This window comes from Empidonax traillii, unplaced genomic scaffold (genome assembly GCF_003031625.1).
Source record: "Empidonax traillii isolate 1590-97213 ecotype Southwest subspecies unplaced genomic scaffold, ASM303162v1 scaffold13:size3042203, whole genome shotgun sequence".
NCBI lineage: Eukaryota > Metazoa > Chordata > Aves > Passeriformes > Tyrannidae > Empidonax > Empidonax traillii.
The window spans coordinates 705985-733430 of NW_020955206.1; the positions used below are offsets into that span (position 1 = coordinate 705985).

General features: G+C 52.8%; 1 protein-coding gene across 1 annotated transcript in view; it reads right to left on the reverse strand.

Moving 5' to 3' along the window:
• JPH3 (junctophilin 3) overlaps nt 1–27446 on the reverse strand; it is a 54412-nt gene extending 26966 nt beyond the window's left edge. Inside the window, exons 1-2 of the mRNA XM_027890345.1 lie at nt 26850–27446; nt 10301–11078 (exon numbers count right to left, since the gene is read on the reverse strand). Of these exons, the coding sequence (XP_027746146.1) occupies nt 10301–11078; nt 26850–27231 (1160 nt within the window). The 5' untranslated portion in view covers nt 27232–27446. The remainder of the gene's footprint in view (nt 1–10300; nt 11079–26849) is intronic.

Consider the following 27446-nt stretch of genomic DNA (forward strand, 5'->3'; position numbering starts at 1 on the left):
TGCTTGGACAGCAAATACATCCATGTGTTGCTGGGAGGGGGCCCATTTCCTGCCTGGAGGAGATGCTGATGATGGGCACCAATCTGCACCTCTTGCTGCCTTCAGCCTCTCCAGGATGGACCTGGTGATGACAGGGAAGCTTTTCCTTGCTGCTAGGGACAACCAGCCCCAAAGTGGTTGGAGACAGACGTGTGTGGGGCACGGCAGCGTCATCTCCATCCCCCATTGCCACGTCCAGTCCCACACGTGCTCACCAGCAACCCCCAGAAACGATGAGAAAACATGAACAATGAGTGTTTGGTGACATTTTTTCTCATTTTAAGCACTGCCTGGGGCACCAATCAGGCAACCTCCCACACCTCCTGCAGCCCTGGTGGGAGCAGACACGAGGGAGAGGGGCTGGAGGTGCCTCCAGGGCTGTGTCACCCTTCTGTAGCACAAGTGTTGGCCACAGCCTTGATGTCTGGGGGGATGGGGGGGGGGAATAATAAATCAACCCAGTTGCCACAGCAATGAGGATGTCCTGTCTGCCTAAACTTCAGAGCCCACCCAGGAGGAGCTGCCTCCTTCATCCCAGCTGCCTCTGTGGGTTTCTCCTCAGTTTTTTTGAGTGCACAGGAGCCCCAAGGTCAGCTGCACCCCCAAATATCCCACTGCTCGTGAGGCTTCTCAACCTGTGCCTGAGCTATTGGGCCCCTGTTCAGCTCTGTTTTGGTCCTCAGCTGGTGGCTCATCCCAGTGCACCCCAAGCATCCTGTGGAATGCCTTGGATGGGATGTGGCTGCACAGGACCTGCTGGGGCAGTGGGTGTCCTGTCAGGCCCCCAAACACCGACATGCCCTGAGGCCCTGGGTTTGCAGGTCTGAGCTGCCTCCAAGGCAAAGCCCGTGAAAATTTCCACTTAGGCAGCCAGCAGCACAACAGGGGAAGGGACTGGGAGGCTGGCTCTGCCAGGAGAGAATCTGGGCTTTTAATTATTTATGCTTCACCTCTGTGCTATGGGGATAAGAGACAGATCCGACAGAGACACAGCCAGGTAACGGAGAGGAGGTGCAGCCTGGCTCTCCAGAGGGGCCATTTACACAATTCAGGTGAGTCCAAGGTCCCTGCCCGAGTCTTGCCCCACAGCTCTTCCTTTGGAAGAGTGCTTTATCCCTGGCTCTCCTGGGAGACAGTGGCCGACTATCCCTGCCACCACTTCCCTGGAGGATTCACGCCCTGGACTGAAGGGTTGGGAAGATCTGTCACCTCCCACAGCTGCTTGAAGGTCCCCAGGGATTTTCTTATGTTGGATGGGACCAGCTGCCCAGCTGTCTCTGGGGTGACTGTGGGACAGTGTGACCACTGTGTCTAGATTTGAGCCCCCAAACCTATTTCTTTTCTATAAGGGAGTACAACCCTGAGGAACTGCTGGCTCAGGGTAGATCATGGAGTTCACAAACATCATGGCAGGGTGTCCACTGCCCCAGCCTTGCCTGAGTTCCCCATCTCCTGCAGCTTTTCTTTTGGGGACAGATGCCAGAACTGCTTTAATCGAGCAGAATGAGCTCAGCAAAGCTGTATGGCCTTGTCCTGTGCTCCCTTCTGCTGTTGTGGTCCATGAACAGGAGCTGATGCTGCTGACAGAGCCCCCCCCCTTTCTCATCAGGGTGCACCCATCCCATCTCCCACATGGGTTGCTCCTGAGGCCCAGCTGGGAAAACCAACAGTCGACACATAACGTGCCATGACCCTGGAGGGTGACACAGGGTCACAGTGAGGCCCTGCTGTCCCAGTTGGAAGTGAGCAGGAAGCAAAGGAAAGCTGCTCTCCGTGGAAATGGGGCATTGGAGATGGGCCAACACTGAAAAGTAGGTCCCACTGGACACTGGGCTGAGCACCAGGCATGGCCACAGCACTTCTACAATGAGATTTTAGGGTGTTCACCACCCTGGAGAACTGGGACCTTTCTTAGTCAAAACTTTAAAGGGATAATCCGTCAGATCCATGGGGTAAATCCCCCTGAGATTTTCAGGGGGGAAATTTGCTTAGCAGGGTCTACAGTCAAATCCTTTAATTTCCTGGATTAGGAAGCCAGGGCAGCTTGGCATTTGTCCTGCATGGAGAAGGCGACAGAAACCTCATTGCTTGAGGCTTTTCAAACTGTCTACAAGAGTACAGAGGGCTTGGGAGCCCCCAGCCCTTCCCCTGTGCTCCCCTCCAGCATCCCAATCTCTGGCTGTGGTGGGAAGCAATGCTCAGGAACACCAGCAAGGAAACACTCAGTATTTTGGCTCAGCTCTGTGTTTTCATCTTCGTTGTGCTCCTGATATTGTTTTCTGCTCTCCCCAGGAAGGAAGGGGTTTGGGGGGGACAGGAACAGGGGGGTGTTGGGGCTGTTGCTGCAGGCAAGCGGGAGGGTGGGCGGCTGGGGCGGGAGCAGCCGGCAGGAACAGAAGCCAGAAAACCCAAAATGAGAACCTGGAGAGGAAAAAAGCAGGCAGGCCTCTCTCATGAGATGGGGAGGTAGCAGGGGGACCCCAAACCTTCCCTTTGGCTCTTCTCCACGATCAAAGCTTCGGGATGCAGCATCACCAGGACACGGCAGGGACATGGTGCAGCAGCACCCACTGACACGGCAGGGGTGGATTGGGGTGGTGGGACACGGCAGTGAGGGGTTGGGATGACACAGTCAGGATCCTCCACGCCCAGCCCTTGTGCCTGAACCCCCAGCAGCCTCCTTGCACTCCATGGAGGGTGAGGATGAGGACAGAGGAGAGCGAGGGGGCTGGGAGCCGGCCCCTCTGCCAGGCAGCCAAGAAGGCTGGGGGAGGATCAATCCTGCTGGGGGAGGAACAATCCTTCCCTCCCCAAGATCCCCGAGAAAAGCAACGCTGCAGCTTCTGCTCCTTGAACAAGAAGAGCAGCAGAAAGGAAAAGCAGGGGTTGGTTTTGTGTTGGTTTTGTTGGCTTTTGCTTTTTTTCCCGTCTGATGAAGGGCTGCTCTACCCCAAAGGATAAAGGAAAGGCTTCCCCATCCTCTTCTTTTCCCTCCTCCCTGTGGTGTGCAGTCAGGGCAGGAGGGAGGTTGCTGGGTTAGTGGGGGGATCTCTCAGGGCTCCGGGGACTGAAATCATCCTGTCCCACCTCCCGAGAGGGGCCGTCCCAGCGGGACAGCAGCGCCGGCCGCTCAGCCCCTGCGCTAAGCCGGTAAAAGGCTTGGAATAAAGTCCAGGCAGCTGATCCGGGCTGCGATGGGCTGCTGTGCGATGGGAGGAGGAGGAGGAGGAGAAGGAGGAAGAGGAGAAGGCAGCCTTTCCTTTGCCCCTTGAGCTCCCCCTTGCCTCCTGCCCCGCTCTCCGGGGCAGCCCCTTCCCATGGAAGCGGTGCCTGCCAGGAGTGAATCACCTCCCATCCTCCCGCCTCGCTCCTGGCCGGTGCCATCCATCCCTGCCCGCTTCCATCTGGTCTCCCTGCACAGGTGACTGCGGAGCAGGCACACGGCTCTCCCATCCCACCGGCTGTTCCGCTTCCTCCCGCATCCCAAGACCCCTCCCCTGCTTCACTCTCCGGCAAAACCACCCCTTCCAGCTGCGGGCCTGACACGACACAAACCACATGGATCTCGGAGATCATCCCTGAGCAGCACAGCTGGATGGGACTGTGGCAAATCCAAGGGGCTGGGAATCTCTCTGCTGTGACATGGTTATTATCCGCAACCTGGGAAAGTTGGTAATGATTATAGGAACGTATGTCAGATGCCTGGGCCATGGGGATGGGTTGGTTTGGCCCTTATTTGGCTCAACGGAGAGGGAAGGTGGTGAGAATTGCCAAGCTGGGATCAATGTTGGGGGTTGAAGGATGAGAGGGCAATGAAACCCAAAAACCTGCTGAGCTGCTCTCCCAGAGGCTACAGAAGACCCTGCTGAGGTTTTTCCAGTTGGATTACCTTGTAAAGCATCATTCCTATGAAAGACACTGAATTTTGCAGCCTGTCCATGCCTGTGGATGGATGTGCCATGCCATCCCTGCCCCGCAGGCACTCGAGGTGGCACTTGGGGATGTTCCAAGCTGGCCCTGCGCAAAACACAACGGCTGCTCCTGACTTTTGACACGGCCACAAAAGGGCTTAAAGCTGTAAATCCTGTCTGAGCAGGAAGTTATTAAATTGGCATCACGGGAGGACGTAAAGAGTCACGGTGCCGACATCACATCCCACAAGAGCCGGCACTGGGAAGGGATGTGACGCTCCAGGATGCCATCCAGGATCTGCTGATCCCTGAGCGTCCTGGGCTAGAGGTGGAAATGGGCTTACCATGAGTCAGAGGTGCCCGTGTCATCCCAGTTGACAGTGACACACCAACATGAGGAATAACAGTTGACCCTAATCCCATCCTCTGACCGCTGTCCATGCGCAGGAGCCTAGGCAGGGCAGGAGCAGGGGAAGGAGATGGCAGGGAGGGAACTGGCAGCAGGGAGTGCTCAGCTCCATCCGTGGCAGGGCCTGTCAGAGGCTGCCAGCCCCAGGCTGTGCTCCTCTCTACATTACACAGGGGCTGTTGTGGGGAGAGAGGGCAGGGAGGGACAAGAAAAGGGTGCTGTGAAGGAAGAGAATCACCTCCTGCCCCAGCTCCTCTCAGCCTCTGAGCCACCTCCATCCATCCCCTCTGTGTTTTCCTCCCTGTCTCTTTGCACCCCTGAGGGAAATGGTGGAGAGACTGGGCAGGGATGGAGGGAGTGTGCTTGCCCTGCATGAGACCCAGTGGGTACCAGGTGATGCTATCGTGACCCCATCAGTCCCCCAGCTCATGGGCTGAGGTGATTCCTGCAGAGCTCCAGACTCCAGGCGGCTTCCACAGCCTCAGGGAAATGGGCAGAACTTCTCCAAGGGACCATAGTCAGGGGAACCCTCCCTGCACCCAGAGCTGCCCAAAGAGGGGCTGGTGGGAGACCCTGACCCGCTTGGGCATCAGCTCAGCCCTATCCTTGAATCTGTGACCTGTCCTTGCTTTGGTCATACCTGCCATTCTGACTGGAGGAAGTGGACACACAACCCTTTTGGGGTCACAACATCCCTCTTAACCCCCACCCCTCCTCCTCCTCCTCCTCCTCCTCCCTTTCCATCCGCAGCTAAAGCCCCTCCGGCAGCACGAGGCGAGATTAGGGCGAGAGTAATGTGGGAGCCCCGCAGACAGATCCCTCAGGCACCCAAAAAGCAGCAGAAACCTGCAATCAAAGGCAGTGCAGCACAATGGCAGAGCTGCAGGCACAGGCCTGGGAGAGCATTAAGCAGCATTACGGCGGCTCGAGCCGCCGGTGGGGACATTACCGCGACTCACGATGTTTGGGATCACAACTGCAGCATCTTTTCTTTTCTGCGGGTTTTGCCCGGGCTGCATTTCCAGTTTTTCTGAAGAAAATACCTGTTTGGCTCAAACAATGTCCTGCACTTTGCTGCTCAGCTCTCCGGGGCTTTTCCTGCCTTCCCTCTCCCTGTCGTACGTCAAACGCAGCCGGATGCTTCTCCCTCACTGCAGCATCCTGGAGGAGCATCCATGCTGAGTCCAAACACTTCCCTTTACTCGCCACCTTCACTGCCAGGTTGTCTTTATTTTCTCCCTTCTTCTATTTTTCTGCAGCTTCCCTTTCTGAAGTTGAATGACACTGTGGTAATTTGTAGCCCGACTCCTCCTGAGACTGTCGAGCTTTAATTATATTTTTCCCATGGTTGGTGAACGGCTTGGCTATAATTATGCCGGGAAGAGCATTACTTAGGACTAACCTGAGAACAGCCTCCCCCCCACGGGGTGCCAGGGCACTGGTTGCTCCCAGGAGCTCCTTTTTAAAGTTCTGAACAAGAGGTCCCAAGCAGTTTGTGCTGGAGAGGAGCAGAGTGTGGCCACATCCACCCATCCGGGACTCATCCCCAGCACTGCTGATGGCCCTTCCTCTCATAAGCAGTCCAACCACTAATTACACCACCTTGAACTGTGCTGGCACAAGGAGACCCTGGAGAGAATTAGGGTCTGTCTGCTTTGCATTAGGACTACCATCATCTGCTGTGCAGTGTGGAGTGTGATCCTGAGCTCCCTCTGACACTCCACGTGCACCCACTGCCTACAGCAGGAAGCTGTCCTGAAAGCCAAGGGTGGGATGAGCTTTCTGGTCCACCTTTCTTGCCTGGATATTATATTGTAGTGGACCATGACACACCAGTGCCTACAGACAACCTGCCTTAAGTATCAGTGTGAGAATAATGAGATGGGAGTCAGTGCATCCAGTGCATCCTTCATCCTTCCAGGGTGGCAGCAGAAGAGTGGTGGCTCTTGGCTGATATGAGAGGGAATGAAGGATCCCATAGCACTTACAGGACACCCTGCACCTTCATTTTAAATGGGTTGAAAAAGGGTTCCCTCCTTGGCTACCTCCAAAAACTGATCATGGAATCACAGAATGGTTTGTGTTGGAAGGGACCTTAAAGCTCATCTTGTTCCACCCCTTGCCATGGGCAGGGACACCTTCCACTAGACCAGGTTGCTCTGAGCCATGTCCAGCCTGGCCTCAGACACTTCCAGGGACAGGGCAACATGTCCAGGGATGAGGCAGCTGTTATCAACAGGAGCTTCTCAGCCCTCATTCGTATCTCTTCTCGCCTGTTCACTTTACACAAATGATTTCAGTGAATGGGAATGATAAGAGGGAATAAAGTGTTCTCCCATTTTAATTGCATCAGAGAAAATTTAGGAGAATCACCTCCCAAACCTAAAAACTATTCCTTAAGTGAGCTTATTTTTCTGTGTCACAGAAACCATTGTACTCCATTCTGACTAAAACAACTTTAGGAACCCAATTTACTTGTCTCCAGTACACTGAGTTTTTAGCCTACTTTCCTCAGGAAATGGGGCTTTACTTCTGTGATTGTGCTGTTTATATATCTATATGCCATCACTCCCACACTAATAACTTTTGAACGTGTTGGCCAATTCCAACCAAATCTGACAGAGTGGCAGAGTTTTCAAAAATACTGAATTCTTACAAATTTAATGAAATACGTGGGTGGGCACATATTTTCCCCCACCAAGGGAAAGGCTGCAGAGTGAACTCAGCCATATCATTAGACAGAAAAGAATACACACACACACACACACACATGCACAGACACACCAGTGCTATATAAAATCCTCAGGTGTTGGTAAGTAAGTCACTCCTGTTGGTGTTAGAGGGGGGATGTTGCACACATGGTTCCTAAAGCCACCAAAACGAGCACCAGGATTCCTCCACCGAGGCACCCACTGCCTGTTTTGTGCCTTTCTTGCTATTCAGACAGTGCAATTTGGTGTGGGGAGTGTTCCTTCATTAGGAAGCTTTAAAGTTAATCTGACTAAATAGATGAAAGCCTTTCTAGCTGGATCTAGGTGTGTAAAACCTTGCTCTCTTCTGGTTCTGCAGGCTCAGGGACTCTCTGCCAAAACCCTTGCAAAGGGGAAGAGCTCGAGCTGCAGGATTGAAGGGTGCAGACAAAGCAGTTTAAGTTAAAAGAGCAGAGATTTAGATGGGATATTGAGAAGGAATTCTTCCCTGTGACAGTGGTGAGGCCCTGGTACAGGTTGCCCAGGGAAGCTGTGGCTGCCCCATCCCTGGAAATGTCCAAGGACAGGTTGGATGGGGCTTGGAGCAACCTGGGCTAGTGGAAGGTGTCCCTGCCCACGGCAGGGGGTGGAATGAGATAAGCTTTGAGGTTGCTTTTCAACCCAAACCATTCCCTGATTCTGTGACTTTGATTTTATGATTCTGTGATTCTATGACCTCAGAGTGGAAGGAGGGAGAGCTGCTTTACCATAGAATCATAAATCATAGAATGGTTTGTGTTGGAAGGGACACTAAAGCTCATCTCATTCCACCCCCTGCCACGGGCAGGGACACCTTTCACTAGACCAAGTCACTCCAAGCCCTGTCCAGCCTGGCCTTGGACACTTCCGGGGTTGAGCCTGTGCATCCACCTAATCCCATCTGCTCTCTGTTTCCAGCAAAGCCTAAATCCCACAGTCCACAGCTATAGCTGGATCCTTTGGCTCTTCATTGATGGATATTGTGGGCTCAGCACAGGCCATTAACAGAGGCAGCAAACATTCCCAGGATGGTGTTGTGCCCGTTGGTAACCCAGGGCTAATGCACAGGGTCACGTTGGAGTGTCTCTGTCCCAGCTCGTGCAGCCGGCGCTGGGCAGTGCAGGGGATCAATAAAGGGCCTTTCAACACACCAGCAGCCCTTGTGCACTGCAGGCAGTGGCTGGGCCATGGTAAGAGCCCAGCCCTGCATTCCCAGCACTTGTTTCCCTCCACGTGTCCAGTCAAGGGCAGGCTAGCCAGGATGAGGGAGCCGGGATGCAGCATGGAGGTGTCGCGTTGCTCCCAGAGCATTTTCTGGCAGGACCAGCTTTGGCCTCTGATGGAATATAACTCAAGGCACTGCATCCCAGGTATTTATTTCTTTGCATCTTCACCGGTGACTGAAGGGGTCAAATCCCACAAATCCCACAGCTTTCCCCCTCCTCCATGCACACATGTGACCACAGCCTGCATCCTCCCTCCATCCTCCATCCTCCATCCTCCATCCTCCCTGCTGCTCTCCAGCACAGCTCAGGACCACAGCACCCCAGTCAGTGTAGAGGAGGGAACTATTTGCATCAGGCATTCCTGTCTGACTTGATTTCTTTTCTTCTTTCCCATAATCAGAAGTGGAATATTATATGCCAAGAGTTTATTAAGCATTTCCAGCATAGCGGGGGGAGGGATCACATATCTTCCAATCCCACATTCATGATGTTCCAGGGCCATTACCACCCGGAGATGGAGGATGCTCAGGTCCTCAGACTCAGCATCCCACAGCAGATTAGAGCTCCTGATTTCCAGGATTCATCCCACAGAAGACTAGAGCTCCACATTTCCAGGATTCAGGCCTTTCGAGGCATTCACATCCACAAATCACAGGGAAAGATCTGGTCTTTCTGCTGCTCTGTTTTCCTACCTGGCATTCTAGTGGGATTTTTAGTTTTATTCTAAAGCTTTGACAACAATTTGGTACAACATCAGCTCGAAAACATTGTCAAGCCCAAAAAGGCTCCCATAGCAGGCCTGGGAGTCTCATTCATATTGCAGATAAGCCATCAGCAGGCAGGCTGATAAGGATTTCAAGTGTGACTCTGCATACAAATATTCCAGACCCAGCAATTAATCCAGCACAGGAGACTGAGGAGGTACCTGGGTTTTTCCCCTAACCCCAGCCCTTTTTCCCAGCCTGGCTGCTATACATAGCTCTTGCTCAAAAACAGAAAGGAATGACATGCTCTAATAAACCATCCCAAAAAGGGATACAAAGAGCCCTGAATTCTCCAGAGGAGCTTTTCCTCCTCAGCTCACCTCCAGCCTGGGAGCTGCTGCAAAGCCACAGAGCTCCAGGTGCCAGCTAGAAGGTGCTTGAGCTGACGCTGCTTTGAGTTGGGGACCCTATTTCAATCTAAATTAGACAGGACTCCTTTTCCCCTTCCCTCCTGCTGATTTTTAGCCGGATCAGGTCCCAGGTCTGGATCACTGAGCAGTTCCACGCTGACTACAATCTGCACAGGGAGAAGGAGGATTATTTGGGCACCCAGATCTGCTGTTTTGCAGCAGAGTCTCAGGCAGGGCAAACCCTCCCCAGGCATCAGCTGCAGTCAGAGATGTGACTGTTCTTCCACTCAAAAGCCCTTTTGGGAATGGAGATAGCTGGGAATCCTCCAGCACAGGCCAGCCCTGGGATGGTTCCTCTTGGTTGTCAGACAGAGGATGTGAGCGAACAGCACCTCAGGAGCTCTTCTGCTAAGGGTATCATCCTGCTTCTCCAGGGGGATAGGGAAAAACAGGGTGGATAACCTAGTACTGCCTAAGTGACAGCTCTGTGAGCTCCCCACATGCAGTCCCACCACGGTGCCACCACCCCTGCCCCAGCTGCACTTGGGTGGCCCTGCAAGGCCTCACTGGCTCATTTGGGAAACCTGTGCATCTGCAACCCACTTGAGATTAGCAGGGGGACAATTCAACTTGGATCCACCCCACTGTGAACACCACTCACGAGGTTTGGGCGTGCCCCACTTTGGGGTCCAGACAGCACCGACCACAGCTGTGCCTGCACGTGCCCACCATGACCTGCCTCCAGCAGCACCCCTAAAACACCCCCCTGAGCACCTACTGCAGTGAAAATCTTATCCCACTTATCCCATCAAAGCCACTGGGGTGGGATCCCAGCTGAGACGCCGCGTGGGAACGGACAGAGACCCCCTTACCTGGACGCCGCGATCTCCGCTTTCTGCTTGGCGATGGTGGCCGCCCGCTCGGCCGCCTCCATGGCCCGATCCACCTTCTCACGGATCTTGCTGGCCCGCAGCGGGATGAGGTTCTTCCTCTTGCCGCTGACCAGGATGTTCTGCTTGTACTTGCCCTCCTCCTTGGTGCCATCAGGGAAGGTCATGCAGCCGTAGCCGTGGCGCTTGTTGTTGGCCCACTCGCCCTCGTACTTGAGCCCGTCCGAGCGCTGGCTCACCCCAAAGCCTGACCGCTTGTCGTTCTTCCACTCGCCCACGTAGATCTCGGTGGTGGTGGCGTCGATGTCGTCTTCGATGACGGAGAGCTCGGCCTCGCCCTCGCCCAGGCTGATGGTGGAGTTGATGTCGCTGGCGGTGGAGCTGACCGTGCTCATCCCGGCTTCGCTCCGGAACGAGCTCTGCTTGCTCCGCTGGCTGGCCAAGGAGCTCTTGGACTCGGACTTGCGGAGCTTGAGCCCGCTGAGCAGCGACCGCCGGAAGATGCCCTTCTTCTTGCTCTTGAGGATCTCGGCGTCGCTGTGGGCCATGAGCACAAAGCCCCCCCGGGACACGGCCGGGCTGCCGGCCACGGCCGGCGAGGCGTCGGGGTGCAGCGCCGTGCCGTTGGTGTGCTCGCTGCGCAGGGAGTTGATGGACGTCCTCAGGGGTGACCTGATAACCGCGGCCATGCCGTAGGGAACGCTCTGCCGGACGCCGTAACCCTGGCGCATCCCTCCAACCCACTGGCCCTGGTATGTCCCTGGGGAGAGGAGACAAAAAGCAAAGAGGTGGGTTCAAGGCAGGGCCACCCGTGTTCCGCTAACAGCATTGAACTCCTCTCGAAGCCCTTCGCTAGCGGGAGCAGCCAAGTGCAGCTCTGCATCCCAGTCCCATCTCCGTGACAAGGGTTGTAACGTCACGTTGTAGAAGTAAATCCATGGTTGGATTGCGGGCCTGCACTCCACCTGCAGCATGGGAATATCAGAAACCACCCAAGGCATCGAGGAACTGCCCCTTGGATCAATCCCTAAAGCGAAAGGAAAGGGAGCAGGGAGATGGGAAGGGAGAATCGTTATCCAGGAACAGATGCCAGTCTCATCCATGCTGCCACCAGTGATCAATGCTATATCACAGTGGATGGGTGGTACAGAACAATACATTTATTTATACACTTAGTGCCTTCTTCCGGTGTGTTGAGGAAGGAAGCAGCTCTACAGAAATAAAGGCCTCATGGGGAGAGATCCATGTGGTTATTCCCCTCAGAAATGGGCCTGTTTGAGATCCTCCATTTGTCTGGGCCCTTACTGGAGTTGTTTAACTGGTCATTAGTGGGATGAAACACACACAAGACTCCATCACAGCACTGGGAATGGAGGGACAAGGAACCCCTCCAGTCCAGGAAGCACAACTGGAGCACATCACCCACCCTGTGCACCAAAATGGGGGTGTGTAGTAATGTGCTTGGGGTTCATAATCCCATCCCCTCCCGGAGCTTGGTGACTGGCACAATTCCAGACCTTATCCCAGCCAGCTGAACCACAGGGCTTGTTTTTATTCTTAGGTCGGCTTAATTTTTTCTGGACCAGCTCAAGACACAGTGATTCACTGCTCACCTAAGCCCTTGTGGGGCAGACTGATGAGCCCAAGGATGGCTCCTGGCCAGGCACTGGTGATGCTGGGAAACTGTGGTTGGTCCCAGCCCCCGGCTGCAAAGAGCCGGGATGGGCACAGGCAGCACCTCGGAGCACTGGGACCTCCCTTTGTGCCAGCCACGCTCCCACACGCCAAGGGAGTCTTAAAATAGACCTGCTGAAATAGTGAACTCTGCATGAATCCAGCCAATCCTACCCCCAGGACTCCGTTAGGAATTTCCACACCCGGTTCTGGGGCTCAGTAGTAGCTCTGGAGATGGGTCTGGGCTGGAGCGGCTCATGCTGAGCACAGGAACTGCTTCCTGAGTGTGAAACCAGCACCAGGCCACATTTTGGGGTGCATCAGCTGTCTTTTATCCACCAGTGCTTTGCACAAATCCTGCAGGACTTGGGCATCCTTCCTGGTGCTCCAATGGAACACCCCAAGGTGCTACATTATCTGGGTGACAGCTTTGTACACCCCAAAAAAACGCCAGTCCCAAACTAAGGGATCCCACAAAGACTGCCTTGGAGAAGGGATGTGGAAGAGGCAGGGTCAGGTGGGCAGGATTTACTAAGGGTTTATAGGATTAGCACTGGGCAGGGAGCAGAGCACCGGGATTAGGGCAGGCACTGGCAGGGCAGGGTGAGGTGGTGGCAGGAAGAAGGATGGGGGACAACCAGCAAGATGGCTGGAAAAGGGCTCAGAGGAGACACCAAATATGTCCTGTCACTGGGTTGGAGCAGTGAGCCTGGCTTGTCCCGCTGCAGTCCACCTTGGCATCCACAAAAACAGGGAACAGCTGGTGCCATGCCCCCATGGCTCTCCCCAAGCCCAGTGGCAGCCTGGAATGGTGGCTGTGGCAGGAGAGAGCCCACCAAGCTGTCCATGCATTCCCTGAGGGCCTGGCACCATCTCGCTGCCCTTTCTGGCTCCATCCTAGAGTGTCTTGGCAGGACAACCTGCTGGGGTGATGGGCAGCAACTGGGTGAGAGAAATTCCCCTCAACACTCCGAGCACCCTGCAAAGGAGTTTCCAAGATGGCTTGGGATGTCCTCACACTGTGCTCAGCCTCCTGTTTCCCCTAGAGATGGATTCAATGGGTTCCAAGGAAAAATGCCAGTATGGGACAGGAGATAGGGAGAAAAGGTCCTGCATGAGATTCATCACAGCCTGCCCTGCCCAAGTCTTCCCTTTCTCTTGGCTGAATCCCCTGACTTGACCCCTGGCTCCAGGCACGTTCCTTGACCTCCTCATCTCCTGGCAAATCTGCAGCTGAAAAAAACTCCCTGGATTAAGCTGAACAGCAAGCACAGATCCCTGTGCTGGAAAGCTGAGGGACAGGCAAAGAGCAGAACAAAGCGCTCCAGGATGGAGCGTGACAGCGCGGTCCGGCCGGAGCAGAGGCACAAATTGGTCCCAGCAGGTTCCAGCTGCAGCCTGTGCGTGTCCCCAGTCAGGCTGAGGAGCCCAGGAAGCTCATCCCTGCATGGCCTTAAGACATACTGTTGGAATTGCATGGCTGCCAGGAGCAGCCTCTGCATCTCCTCGACAAGGCTGATTTTTCCAAGCAGAGGATGCAAGAAGCCATCCCATCCAGCCAGTCCATCCTGATTCTCCCCTCTCAGCACCACGGAGCAACTCCCAGCAGAGAGCAAAATCCCAAATCTAACTCTGTTTTTATGGATGTCATTGCTCTCCTTGTTGCTTCCCTGTTGGAGGCAGCACACGGAATATCTCCAGGGATTGCCTCGGAGCGCCACCAAGACATCTGGGCACCTCCATGGCCACCAGCAGATCAAAGAGTTTCCTTCAGGGAGCTGAATTAATCCATCCTTCCTTACCCAACAGCACTACTTCCTTCCTCTGACTTCATTCTGTTTTAAACCCCTAAATATCCCAGGATTTGGCCGTGGATGCCGGGAGGTTTCAGAGCCATCTGATCTGCATTGCTAAGCACTGCCAGCCACCTCCTCCCCTTGCCCTGCTCAGCTTAACCTCTGCTCTCAACATTTGCAGATACTGCACAAGGCTTAATCTCACAAGGAGCCGGGAGACTCTTTCTCCCTTCAGAGGAAACAGGATTTTATGATTTTCCACTTCACGTGCCAGGATGGACTGGTTGTAGCTATCCCAAGTTTCAGAGCTCTGGAGTTGAAAAGGGAGCGTGCAGTGGGAAGCCGTCACAGTGGGAGCCACAGGATGGGGCTGGGAGTGGTGGAATGAGTCAGGGAACATGCCTCAATTGGGATGAGAAGCAGGGAGAAAGCCAAGGCAATCCTGGCCACAAGCTGATTGTATTGGCCAAGCCAGGAAAGAGGAAAAGCCACCATGATGGAGAATTGCTGGGGAGGAAAAGGTCCCAACCTCTTCCCTCAGCCACGCAGGTCACTCTTATGGATCCCTCCAAGATACCACAAATACCCATCCCACTTCCGTGTGGCCCTTCTGCACTGAGGAAAAAGGACAAAGAGCAGCCAAGAAAGTCTTGAAAAAGGAAAGGAAATCATCACAGAATCATGGAACTATTTGAATTGGAAAGGACCCTAAAGCTCATCTCTTTCCAACCCCTGCCATGGGCAGGGACACCTTCCACTGTCCCAGGTTGCTCTAAGCCCTGTCCAACCTGGCCTTGGACACTTCCAGCGATGGGGCAGCCACAAAATCCTCCTGAGCTCAATAATTCATGACTTACTACAGCACTGCAACACAAGCAGCTGCCATGTCTGCATTGTAGCTCTTTCCTCACTATCAATGTTTGCAAAACACTTCCCGAAGCATTAATTGCATGAGATTAATGGAGTGATTGCACTGGGAAATTGCAGCATCCATTAGGTGGCCAGGGCAGCATCTGTGGGTTTAAGTCATGGGCAGGAGCAGACAGGAGAGCACTGGGCAGCCACCCCCACTATCCTGCTCAGAAGAGGATCAGATCCTGCCCTGGGAATGGGATTTTTTGCAGCAAAATCAGAGCACGAGAGAATAAGCAGGTTGAGATCTTGCTCACCAATCTTCCCATCCCAGGGAAGATCCCAAATCACCCTGGTGTCATCGCTCCAGTGGGATTTGGCCAAGATAAAGGTGATGCCAAGAAGGCTGAGGAAGTGGCCACATCCATGCCAAACAGAGCTAAGGAGAGGGCACAACCCGAGGCTAGGAGGAAATAACTGGAGTCATCCCAAAAGATGGATTGGAGAGAATATTCCTTTTTCAGAAATAACAGATGAAGCACAAGAAAGGGAACGGGCTCATGGGAAAGACAGGGAAAGTGGGGATGGGATGGAAACATGGAGAGAAGAAAATGGACAATGCTGTTGGCCACGTTCACTTGTATTCCTAAGCCTGAGTTTGGGGGTTTTTTTTGGCTCCCTCGCCTTGAAACAAGGCTGGCTTGTTTCCAGACACCTTTTAAAACTCCTGCAGGAATTTCCATTGCCTTGAGGACTGTGCAGAGTCTCATCCTTGGCTGGAGGCACCCAGGCTGAAAGCAGAAAATGGGAAGTCACTGGCCTCCAAAGTATCATTCCTGATTCTCTAGCAGAATGTTGTATGTTTTGAGCAATGACAAGCAGCAGCACTTCCCCAGCATTTGGACAAAATCCATTCTGGGAAGAGAGTAGAGAGTCTGCAGGGCAGCTCCTGTTGTCCCCATCATGCCAAAATCCCTGAAATCAGGGCTGGTCCCAGTTTGCACCTTGCAGAAATGGGGAGGGAAGCAGGGCCATGCTCAAAGCCAAGAGCGAAATCCTGAGTGCAACCTCTGCGCCTCCACATTCCCTGCTGGAAACAGGGATAAGGCACTGACACTCCAGCAATTCAGCTGGGTTTGGGAACACTAATTACCTCCTATTTGCAGAGTGTTCTGGGAGGATCAGAAACATCACAGGTACCAGGAAGAATGATGTGTTTCCGTTCATTTCCTTGGCTTTGCCAAACAGATTTTGGGGATTTTCCTGGCAGGAGAGGACCAATCTCCAGCTCTTCCCCCTGGGTACAGGCACTGTAGTCGGGATCGTGTGGGTCCAGGACCATGGAGGGAGCTGCTCACTCTTCCAGACAAGGTCTTTCTAGACCACGGCTGGGAAGAGGCTGCCAAGCCATGGCTCACCCTTGGCCCACGGAGCACCCAGGGCTGGAACCTCGGGCATGAGGAAGAGTCATTTCACTGATGCCATTTGTCTCCATTCCAGGTGCCTTTTGCACATGAGAATGATGGAGAGACCTGAAACACCTGGAAAATGCCCCTTCTGGTATTGCAGCCTTTCTGGCTGCCCTCAGCAGGTGCAGGTGAGCAATGCCAGAAGGTGGGAAGCACCTGGCTTTGCCACTTGCTGCCCTGAACTGAGGGGCTGACTGGACCCAAAGTCCTCTCCTGCTTAGGGAGAGATGGCAAAGACCAGCAGTGATGCCCAGGGAAATCCTGCTGCCACAAAAATAAGCAGCCTCAGGAGCTCCCTTAAGGCATGCCAGAGGAATAGCTGGATTTTGAATGATATGGGGGGAAGCCCAAGAGGAGGATGATGGGCTGCTCATTCACATGGGGCTTCCCTTGGCACAAGGGGGGATCATGCACTTGGATATAAACCCAGTCCAACTTCCCTATGGTATTGGAGTAAGAAAAAAAAAACCACAGGATTTCTTGGGTTGGAATGACTGTTTTTTCTTTCCACCCTCTCCCCATACCCAAGATTTGGCATTTTGTAGGTTGCTGAGCCCTCTGGCCCCACTCCAGGAACACCATTAAGTAGAAGCTTTATGGACTGAAGCCTGTTCTCAGGTTTTTCCCAAACCAAGATAGCTGTTTCCATGTCCTGCATGACGAAGCCTTTGGCAAACACATGGAGTAAAGCACATGGGGAGGTTTGCACAGACCTGCCCTGCCTCCAGGTTCTGGTGTGGAGACATTCCAGCAGCAATTCAGGATGTTGTAAAGCACTTTGAGTCTGGTGGACACACACGTGTTATTATCACAACATGACCTCAAGAAAGAGTCAAATGTTTAGGAAATATTCCCCATCCATTGCTAACACTGAGCTAAACAAATAAACACAACCCACCATCATGGGTCAACACCTCGTGTGTTTCCAGGTTAGCTGGAATAGAAATAAAATAATCAGCGACTTGGGGGCAGCTCCCCAGGTTTGGAACACGGGAGCAGCAGGATCCAAAGGACAGGTTCTCTGTCCCAGCCTCGAGTTACAGCCAGATCCTCCTGGTGTGGTGACTGTGTTGGGCAACAGCAGCAATCCAAACCTCCCAGCTCACTTTCCCCGCTCAGCAAAATCCAGGAAGGAGGTCCGAGTGGTCCAGAGTGCCCATCCACTTTTCCAAACCCAGTCAAAGCAATTAGGTTTTACAAATTGCTGGTTTATCTTGCAAAGGATCCTTCCCGGTATGCTCAGCCCCCCTCTTATCTCCAACCTCTGCAGCATATTAATTAAAGATGTCCGATGGCAATAATTAGGCCCAGCTCTTGAATTCCGACTGAAAGAGTGAGTTTTACAGATATCCCTTTCCAGCTACTCGATATCAGAAAGGCCCAAGAGGATTCACACACAAATCATGTTTCACACCTCAGAAACACCTATCCCAGAGAGATCTATGGGAGGAAAGAGAGGACTGGAGGATTTGTGACGGGGACATCCTCACTGGCCATCCCGGCTCACGTCCAACAGTCAGGGGGGATCACTGGGAAAAATGTGCCCCCCAGATGTCCTGCCTGACTGTATGGGTCCTCCCAAGGCTAGGATCATAAAATCCCAGAATGGCTTGTGTTGGAAGGGACCTTAAAGATCATCCATTTCCACGCCCTGTCAGGGACAGAGACACCTTCCACTAAACCAGGTTGCTCCAACCTGGCCTTGGACACTTCCAGGGATGGGGCAGCCACAGCTTCTCTGAGCAACCTGTGCCAGGGCCTCACCACCCTCACAGGGAAGAATTTTGTCCCAACATCCCAACTAACTCTGGCTTCTGGCAGTGGGAAGCCATTCTCCTGTGTCCTGTCCCTCCAGGTCATTGTCCAAAATCCCTCTCCAGCTCTCTTGGAGCTCCTTTAGGCACTGGAAGGGGCTCTCAGATCTTCCTGGAGCCTTCTCTTCTCCAGGCTGAACAGCCCCAGCAATCCCAGCCTGTCTCCATGGAAGAAGGGCTCCAGCCCTCAGAGCATCTCCGTGGCCTCCTCTGGATTTGCTCCAGCAGCTCCATATCCTTTTTACATTGGGGACCTCAGAGCTGGAGGCAGCACTGCAGATGGGGTCTCACCAGAGCAGAGCAGAGCAGAGAGGGACAATCCCCTCCCTTGGCCCACTGGTCACTACATGGATGTGGGGACATGTTCACTGCCGTGACACCCCAGGAGCCATCCTTCCTGCCCTATCCCTCCTGGCAGCAGGACAAGGTGTTGTGCTGGGTGACTTCCATGCCCTGCCCTGTCCCCAGCTGCTGGTCTCATCCCCCAAATGCTCACCGAAATCCCACACAGGGATGGTTGGGACTTCCCACCTGCTTTGCCTGCCATGAAAGGTGGGAATCCGTGATGGTTCCCGTGTGCAACACCGCACGGATATGGCAAATTATCCCCCCTCCAGCCCTGCCAAGGCTTTCCGTGCCTCTGACCACCACCAAGCCATGCTAAAAACACAGTCAGATGCTTCTGCTGTGGCTGCTAATTTGCCAAAAATATGCTCTGGTTACTGCTTACACAGGGGAAGAAATAAAGTATGGATTTTTGAGTATGCAAATATAATCTGCAGGCAGGAACACGTGATGGATGTTAGTCATAGTGCTAATGCTGGGTACATACAGACATGGTGGGCACAGGGAGGTCTGGGCACCCAGAGGGAGGATGGAGGGATGGAGGGGAAGGGAGAGAAGAAGAGGATGAGAGCAGAGTTGCCATGGGCTGCTGTGTTCCTGCCTGGGTGCTGGGTAGAATTCAGCCTGTTCTGGGGATCAATAAATAATAAACTATCACAAGTCTGCAGTTCATATCAGCATGGTCAGCCTGTACTTTAAAAGCAGAGAGCCACCATCTAAAGGAAGCAAGCAGTGGAGGTGGGTTTGGATGATGCACAGTAGGAAAGGGCTCTGGAAGTGGGTAGGGATGGGAGCAGGGCTGGCCCTGGTACAGCCAGAACCTCTGCAGGAGCGAGAGCTGGGGGCTGGAGGGAGGAGATGGATTTATACAGCCTCCCTCTCCTCAGCCAGGGAATCTGCCTCCTCCTCCTCTGTGGATGCAAATAACAACATAAAGTATCTCTGGCTGAAATACCACAGAACAGGGATTGCTCAGCTGTTCTCCACAGGGAAAATCACCTGAAAATCACAAGTTTGCCTGTGGTGAGAACTGGAGGATATGATCCCCATCCCAAACGTGGGGAGACCTTTATATTCTCATTGCCATCATTCCTGCCCCAAAGCTACTTTGCAACCAGCAGAATGAAGCCTCTTCCCTCACTGGCAAGCATAAACATGCATCACAGTATTGCAGAAACTGCTGGAATTGGAACTTACAGGTGGGAAACTGAGGCACGGAGAGAGGTGGAGGATGAGCTGCTCCAACAGAACAAGGTGTTTGCCTTGTGCTGAGAGCACAGAGTGGCTTTGCAGAGCATACAGCACACCCACAGTAGGGCAGAGAACGAGGCAAAGCCCCAGAGCCGATGTCCTAGCTCTGAAGATAACCCCAGCTGCAGGAATTAAACCATTTTCCACAGGGACTGCCCAGTGAGGAATATATATGCCTTTATAATATTAAGGAGAAGCCACTCCAGGAAAATTTCATATGGAAATTCATGTCTTTGGGAATCTGCTTCAAGGGGGAACAACTCGGTTTGTTCTCCAGGAAAACACAAGTCTGTCCTGAGCATCCCCTCCCTCTTCTCTCTCATTGCTTGTGCATCTCCTGCTTCCCCAAGTCTGTGAGTGCCTGTGAGTGAATTCCAGCCAGAATTCAGAGAAAGGCTTCAAATCACTATACTGACAATCAAATCTCAGCATTACTAATTCTGATGAGGTCAGGATGCCTCTCAGACCAGCTGTGATTTCTTTTAAAACACCTGGTCCTGGAATCAGGGGAAATGCAGCTTTTAAAATGAAAGAACTAAAGAAAGAAATTTCTAATTGTCCTAGGAGTGGGAAGTGCTGGGTTTCCCAAACAGGGAAAGTCAAGGAAGCACCTTCCCCTGGTGAAATGGGGTCCACAGTTCTTCCTAGGGCAGCTGAATCCTTGTGGATTCAGCCACTGATCGAGGTGAAAATCAGAATCACAAGGGAGGCAAGACACATTAAGATATTGCTCAGCACCTTTATTAAGGTTAATGTGCTCCTCTCACAAAGCAGAGTGAAATGGGGCTAATGCCTGTTCCCTTAATCCTCCCGGGCTCTAATCCCTACTGCAAACTCCAGGATCTCATCCCATCCCTCAGCAGAGGAAGGGCTGATCCTCCAGCTCTCCCCAGAGGTGCTGAGTGCCAGTGCTGGGTATTGGGGGCTGCATCCCTGCCGAGGTGTGGGAGACGCTCAGCTGGATGGGATGAGGCTGAGATCCCCATGGATCGGGATAGGAGGCTGCACCAGGGATGGTACGGGATGGGATGAGGCAAGAGCAGAGTTTATTTATTTCCTGTGAAATAAATCATCAAATCACAGGATGGTTCAGGTTGGAAGGACCTTAAAGCTCATCTCATTCCAACCCCCTGCCATGGGCAGGGACACCTTCCACTAGACCAGGCTGCTCCAAGCCCCGTCCAGCCTGGCCTTGGACACTTCCAAACCCTTATTCAGTCCAGGGAAACACCTTGCAGACCCAAAGTGATGCCCTGAGCAGGAAATAATACCTTTATAGTGATCATTTTGGTGTGAAAATCAGCAAAATAAGGGACCTTGCTCTGGCTGTTCACTCATTCATGAAAATTCATGATGCTCTGCTGTACTCTGAGAGTAAGTGGAACCTCTTCAGGGAATAATGTTGGGAAAGGAGTGGCTGTTCTAAGGGAATGTTCATGAATCAATTGCAATTTTAGAGATTTTTGAGTCAAAGGCCAGAATCTGTCTTTGAAAAGCCAGTATCAACACGAAAACATAAACACTTGCCATTCCAGCGTTTTGTTTTCTCCAACCTCTTTTTCTTTTTCTTTTTTTTTTTTTTTTTTTTTTTTTTTTTTTTTTTTTTTTTTTTTTTTTTTTTTTTTTTTTTTTTTTTTTTTTTTTTTTTTTTTTTTTTTGTTTTGTTTTGTTAAAAAATGTTAAAATAAACAGCTTTTTGCAGGGGTAAATTAGCATCAAGACTCTCCTGTAACTACTGCAAACTCCTGCAAAAAATTCCCTTCTTGGTCAGGATTTCAATCAATGGCAAAGCCAGACCCCAAACAGACAAAAACTGCCAAAATTCACAAGACAGATGCTAAACCACAGCACTCCCCCCCTAAAAGACCATCACCAACCTCATCCTGCCCAGCTCCTCTATCTTCAAGTCATGCCTACATTAATACAGCTCATTCATCTACGTCAGCATTACCTGACTCAAAGCATTCAAAATTCATCAGGTTCATTTTAAAATCGAGGCATTTTTAAACAGGAGGCATTTTTAGCTCTCGGCTGCTGGTTCCCAAGCCTGTAAGAATGACTTTTCTGCAATAGCCTGGGTGGAAACCTTGCTTCAAAACCAAAGCTGAAAATCTTGCAAAATCACATGATTCCACAAGCTGGAGCTTCTAAGGAAAAAAAAAAAAAAATGTTCAGCTCCAGGAGCAGATGTCACCCAACCACGAGGAGCCCCATGGGATATCAAATCACTTGCAAATATCCTGAGATTTGCACGAAAAGCCGTGAGAAACCCACCCCAGTGAAATTATATGAAAATTGTGGCTTCAGGACTTAAGTGCCTGGGTCAGGCAGAGGTGTCTGAGGGGGGTCCCAAAGTTGGGGTCCTTCATCATCCACTAGTGCTGGATAAAATACTTGGGAAGATGGAGTGACGGTCTGAAGCCTGTCTGGCAATTTCTATCTCATGTACTTTTCCCCAGGGTCAAAATCCTTCTTCCTCTGTCCTGAGCTGTACCTGAAACTAAGCAGCATGTTCCAGTGAGATAAGTAATTACCATGAGTTCATATCATTTCTTTTTAATGAGGCTGGTCAGAATCTTCATTTAGTATTTTGATTCATTTTTCTGTGCTCAGCAGGTCTTGATGTCTCCGGATCTGCCCTCCTAGAACCACTGTGGGCAGCTTCCGTACCGAATCTAGACAGCCAGATGCTTCACCAACAAAGTCCTGAGTTTTTTTAATAATTTTCAGGTTCTGAGGGGTTTGATAGGACCAGCTATGGCTGTGTCTGGATCCTGCAGGAACTGGGATCGAGGATCAGGGCGCATTTGTATTTGCTTGTTTCCGCCCACTATTTGAAGTGCATCAACAATTCCTTCCCGACAGCAAAACAAGAGAAGAGCTGGTACTTTTAAGGTAATTCTGACATCCGTGCTATGAATAGATCCTTATGGAAATTTGCCCTCGCTTGTTGGTTCCCTGCACAGGAATCCAGGAAAATGCTGGTATGGTGAGAGGCACGAGGCCGCTGCCATGGTGTCACTGGATCATGGAATCTCAGACTGGTTTGGGTTGGAAGAGACCTTAAAGATCATCCTGTTCCAACCCTGCAGCACTGGCTGGGGGCGGTTCCTCCCAAACCACATCTCAGCTCGGGTGAGGGGCTGCGGCCCCTTCCCAGACACAGCATTCCCAGTTCATCCCCCCGGAGCAGCCCTTTACACTGGCAAGGGATCTGCTTTTGCAAAGTGTTTCAGGTTTTACACCTCCTCAACCATCCCAAAGCCATTTGGTTGGTAGCTCCTGGTGCACCTGCCAAGAGAGGTGTCACTGGTGTCGCTGCAGAGGTGGGAAAGTGGGACATGGAGACACCACGGCTCCTGCCCGGGCGAGATAGGCTGCGAGGGACCCACCCAGTGGCTCCCACTGCTCCCCTTCCCTCTCCCCAGTGCAGGAAAATTTCCCAGCCCGGGCCAAGAAAACCCACTTGCCTACTCAGGCGACGCTAACAATGCAAACACTAATTATATTTCCCTCACCTATCAAAGGGATGATTCATTGAGGTGAGTGGGCACAGAGCATTACACAAGATGAACACCACGGTGCGACCACCCGGCCCTTTCGGGGTAGCCCTCGTGAGGAACAAGGATTTGGGGAGCATGGGAGATTCAGATTGGGAGAGGGGTGGCGGCAGGACAGATCCAGCAGGGCCCTGGTTCGTAGCAGACACCTCCAGTCTGAGACATTCCCTCAGGGCTGCTGGAAACTGAGCACCTGGGATAGGGTTGGTCCCCTTCCTGAGGCCCTGCCCAGTCTTGAATCCCAGATGCTCCACTGGAAAGAGGTGGAAGGAGGAGAAAAACTGAGTTGGCAGGGATGGAAAGGGCAAAACCCTGATTTGGGGCTTCTTCCTTCATCCACCCCCACAACCACGGTTTCAGCAGCTAAACCCAAACCCAATGCAGAGCCCGAGGATTCCCATGGGAAGCCTGTAGCTACAATTCCAACTGTTCCCAGGGTGAAATCACTGAGCATTCCCGAAGTGTCCAAGGAGGTACAGAAAGTACCAGCTGAGATGTGTCCAGATCTCCAGATCTGCTCAAAAGAGGGTCTCCAATCCTCTGCCCTGGACAGGTTCCACCAGCTCTGCTGGGAGCGGCTCCAGCTCATATCTGATCCAGGGATGATCCAGGTGGATGCAGCCCCTTTCACCTGAAGCAAGGGAGCAATCCTGCTCCCACTCTGGAGCTGGGATGAATCAGACCCAGCAAATGAGCGGTGCAACTCTAGCATCCGACTGAAGCAGTCCTCGGGAGCCTGGTTTATGTAATATCAGGGTGCTTCTGGAGGGGGGCAGGAGGTAGCAGGGATTTTTTTGGCAAAAATATAAGGACATGCCAGCAGCATTGTGGTTTGGGGAGGTCTGAGGGGGTGAGTGCGTACAGGGAACAACAGGACGGTGCCACAGGTGTGGGGCTGTGGGTCAGGCATGCCGGGGAAGGTTCGGCAGAGCCTGGGCTTCTGGGAGAGTAGCGAGGCTCTGTTTGCTTATGTGGGCTCTGCAGTAGGTCTGTGTTGATGGACACAAACCCACACAGCTCAGGGAACACGGTTTGCATTTCCCTGGTGCGTGCAGGGGTCAGGGAGCGCTGGGGGCCGACCACGTGTGTGTGGGAAGGGGAGCAGGGGGCGAGGCGGCGGCGTGGCGTGGGGAGGAGAGGCGTGTGTGTGCCCGGCGTGCGGCGTGGGAGGTGTGAGAGCTGCAAGCTGTGCCTGGGGGAAGCGCTGCCTCCCCCTGGGGGTGTGTGGGGCAGTGCGGGCGCCCGGCGGGGTGGGGGATGGCACTCAGGGGACGGGGGGGTGACAACGTGGCCCAGGCCACCACCTGCCGTCCCCTCCGCCCAACACATCAGTTCTTGCCCATCAAAAATGTTGCTCCCCAAGATAGCACTGGAGATGTGCCCTTACCCACTGTTGTGCAAGGGAATGGTAAAATTGGAGTGAATCCATGGATTCTGGGGCATCTCGCTTCCCGAGCCTTGCTGCGCATTTGGGGACCCAGCCCCTCAGCCATGGCTGAGGAGCTAAAAAAAAAATAATGTGCAAGGGATGAATATTTATCTGTGGGTGGCAAGTGACAGATGCTGGGGCGAGGATTCTTGGATACTTCAGTTTGATGGAGGTAATAACTTGAAGGGATTAATGAGAAACATCCTTCCCAACAGTTGCCTCCCCGGTGCCACCCAGCACTGCTCCCGCACTCAGCGGCCTCTGGGATCCAAACACACAAAGTTCAGTGAGGTTTGGTGCCCAAAAAGCTGGTGATACCCAACTTTGGTGTTTTTTACCCACAATGGAGCCAGGCAACCAGGAAAGGGATATGGCTTCTGGGTGCTTGGAGCTGAGTTGGTGGAAGTGACATTCCAGCTGGGTTCTGGTCCAACTGGGATGGGGGAACCTGGTGTGGAGGAGCCTTTTGGGGTGTCTGCAGGTCCCATGGCTTTGCATTTCCCCAGCACAGCGTCCCTTCCTCCTCAGAGGGTTTGAGAGTCCCAGGGGGACCATTTTGCCACAAACACTGTGCCCTTTCCCCACACTGATCCTCTTCCCTCCTCCTGAAATCACAAACACATGATATCAGTCCCCAAGCACCGGGAAGGCGAGTTGGCCTGACAAGATGGAAGAAAAAGCTCTTTCCTTCTGGTAGGTTCTCAGAAAACACGGAAACTGCTGCTTTGCCACTCCAGTGTGGGAATGTTCCCCATGTTTTCCCAAAAAACACTGCCCTGTAGAGGGTGGGGACGGGGCAGGGTGGGGGCACATGCATGGCCGAGGAAGGGCCAGCCCTGCAACACCCAGCCCTCAGAGACCTGTAGTTTGTCCAGACTTCTGTCTGTCCTCCCACAAACCTCTCAGGCAAGGGCTGGGTGCCAGGAGGAGACAGCACCCACGTTGGGAGCACACAGAAACCCCCCACAGCCCCTCCTGACTGCCTTGAACGTGGGAGACTGCAATCATTCCCTGCTCAAGCTTTATCCTCGACTGAAGGACTGCTGGGATTTATCGGTGCCTTCCAAACACACACCCGGCAGACTCCAGCTCAGACCCCAGCATCATTCCATGCAGCTGAAACAAAAGGTTGCAGCTCTATTTTCCCTTAGGACAAAGCCACCAGCACAAAATTACCATTAAAAATCCAGAGACGGTTGCGCCTCTCCCTTCTAGAGCATGAAAAAGCAGCTGCAGGTGAGGTTTAACCTCTCCTCCCTGTACAACCACAAAGCAGCAAACTGGGTTTTCCAGAGAAAGGTCTTGCAGCACCTTTCAGGAAGGGCTGTGATGGAGCTCACCAACACTGCAATTTCCTCAGTATGGACAACTGAAACATCTTAAAAATAATGGGTGAGCCTGCTTTGGACGGCCACGATTCCCAGGAAAACAAGGGGGCAGTGGTGCTGGATGCCCCCGGCTGCCGGCAGGTAGGCCTGCCTGGGATTATGGAGGCAATTCCGATGGAAGTAGCCACAAACCGTGCGAGAGGATGATACAGCCACTTACAGCACAGCACCAGCTGTTTCTCCTAGTTCAGCCTTAAAGCTTGTTAGTCCAGCAATTTTTTGGGGGGTTGATCGCTCCAATTGGGTTTTCTTGTTTTTTATCTAATCCCAGTTTCCCCTCAGCATCTCGTTAAGCCGCGTTGACGGCAGAGAATAGCTCTGGTGATCCCTCTGAGCCCCTACGCTAAGCATTAAGCCGTAAACTAGGAATGTAAGACTCTTGTCTGAATTAAAGTCTTTTCCCTGGTATTATTAAGTGTGGGGCTTCCTTTGGAGGGGGTGGGAGACGTGCAAAGGCCCAGGCCCCTCGTTGGAAGCAGTGGCAGCACTGGAGCTGCCCCCATCTGCCCTGGATCCCCCACGCACACTTCGCCTCCATCCTGCCCCGCGTTGCTTCCATGCAAATCCTACAGGTTCCAGTGGTGCAGTCAGAACTGCCATGTGCAACTTGGGTTGTCACCCCAAGGCTTGGCCCACCCCATCCTCTGACCCCTCTGGGGCTAGAGCTGGGCGTACCCCCACCAGCACAGCCAGTTCCCCTCCCAAAAACCTGGTTAAGGACAGGAAGGGGGGAGGACCCGCTGCCCAGAGACCCGCTGGACATATGGGGCTACCTGTGGCAAAGAGCTGGGCTGGTGCCACGCTGGGCTGGTTCCTTGTTTCCTGCAGGGTGGGAGCATCCCTCGCTCCAAGCCAGCAGGTTGCAAACTCCCAGACTCCAACCTAAACCCAGGGTTCCTGCTTGGAGGTTTTTACCCCATCACCACCCCAGGAAGGGATCAACGGGCACCTACCTCCATCCGAGTAGGTCTCTGTCCCGTAGCCATCCTGTAATCCATTGCTCCAGGTGCCTTCGTACTTGGCCCCGTTTCCAGTGCATTCTCGGACCCCGTACCGTCCCTTAAATCCATGGGTCCACTCTCCTTTGTACACCCACTTCCCTTTGCTCTCCATGCCAATGCCATGGCGCTTGCCCTGCGCCCAGGTGCCCTGGTAAGTGTTGCCACTGGGCCAAGTGTAGACCCCCAGCACCTCAAAGCCGTGACTCCAGGAGCCCGAATATTCACCTTGACCCTTCGGGCCGGTACAGATTCCATGGCCATGAGCCTTTCCGTCCTCCCAGCCTCCACAGTACGACCCTCCATCGTCAAAATTAAACCTTCCCCCACTGGACATGCATGTAATTCGGTTTGCAAATCTCCCAAAAGGTGAAAAAAAAAAAAAAAAAAAAAAAAGAAGGAAGAAATGCAGAAAATAAAATGCGAACGATGACTTGGGGAAAAAAATATAAACAAAAATAAAAAAATTAAATCAAATCAAACTCAATCGAAATCATGCACCAGATCCAGGGAGCTGCTTAAGCCAGTTTCTTGTGATTATTCATTCTCTGG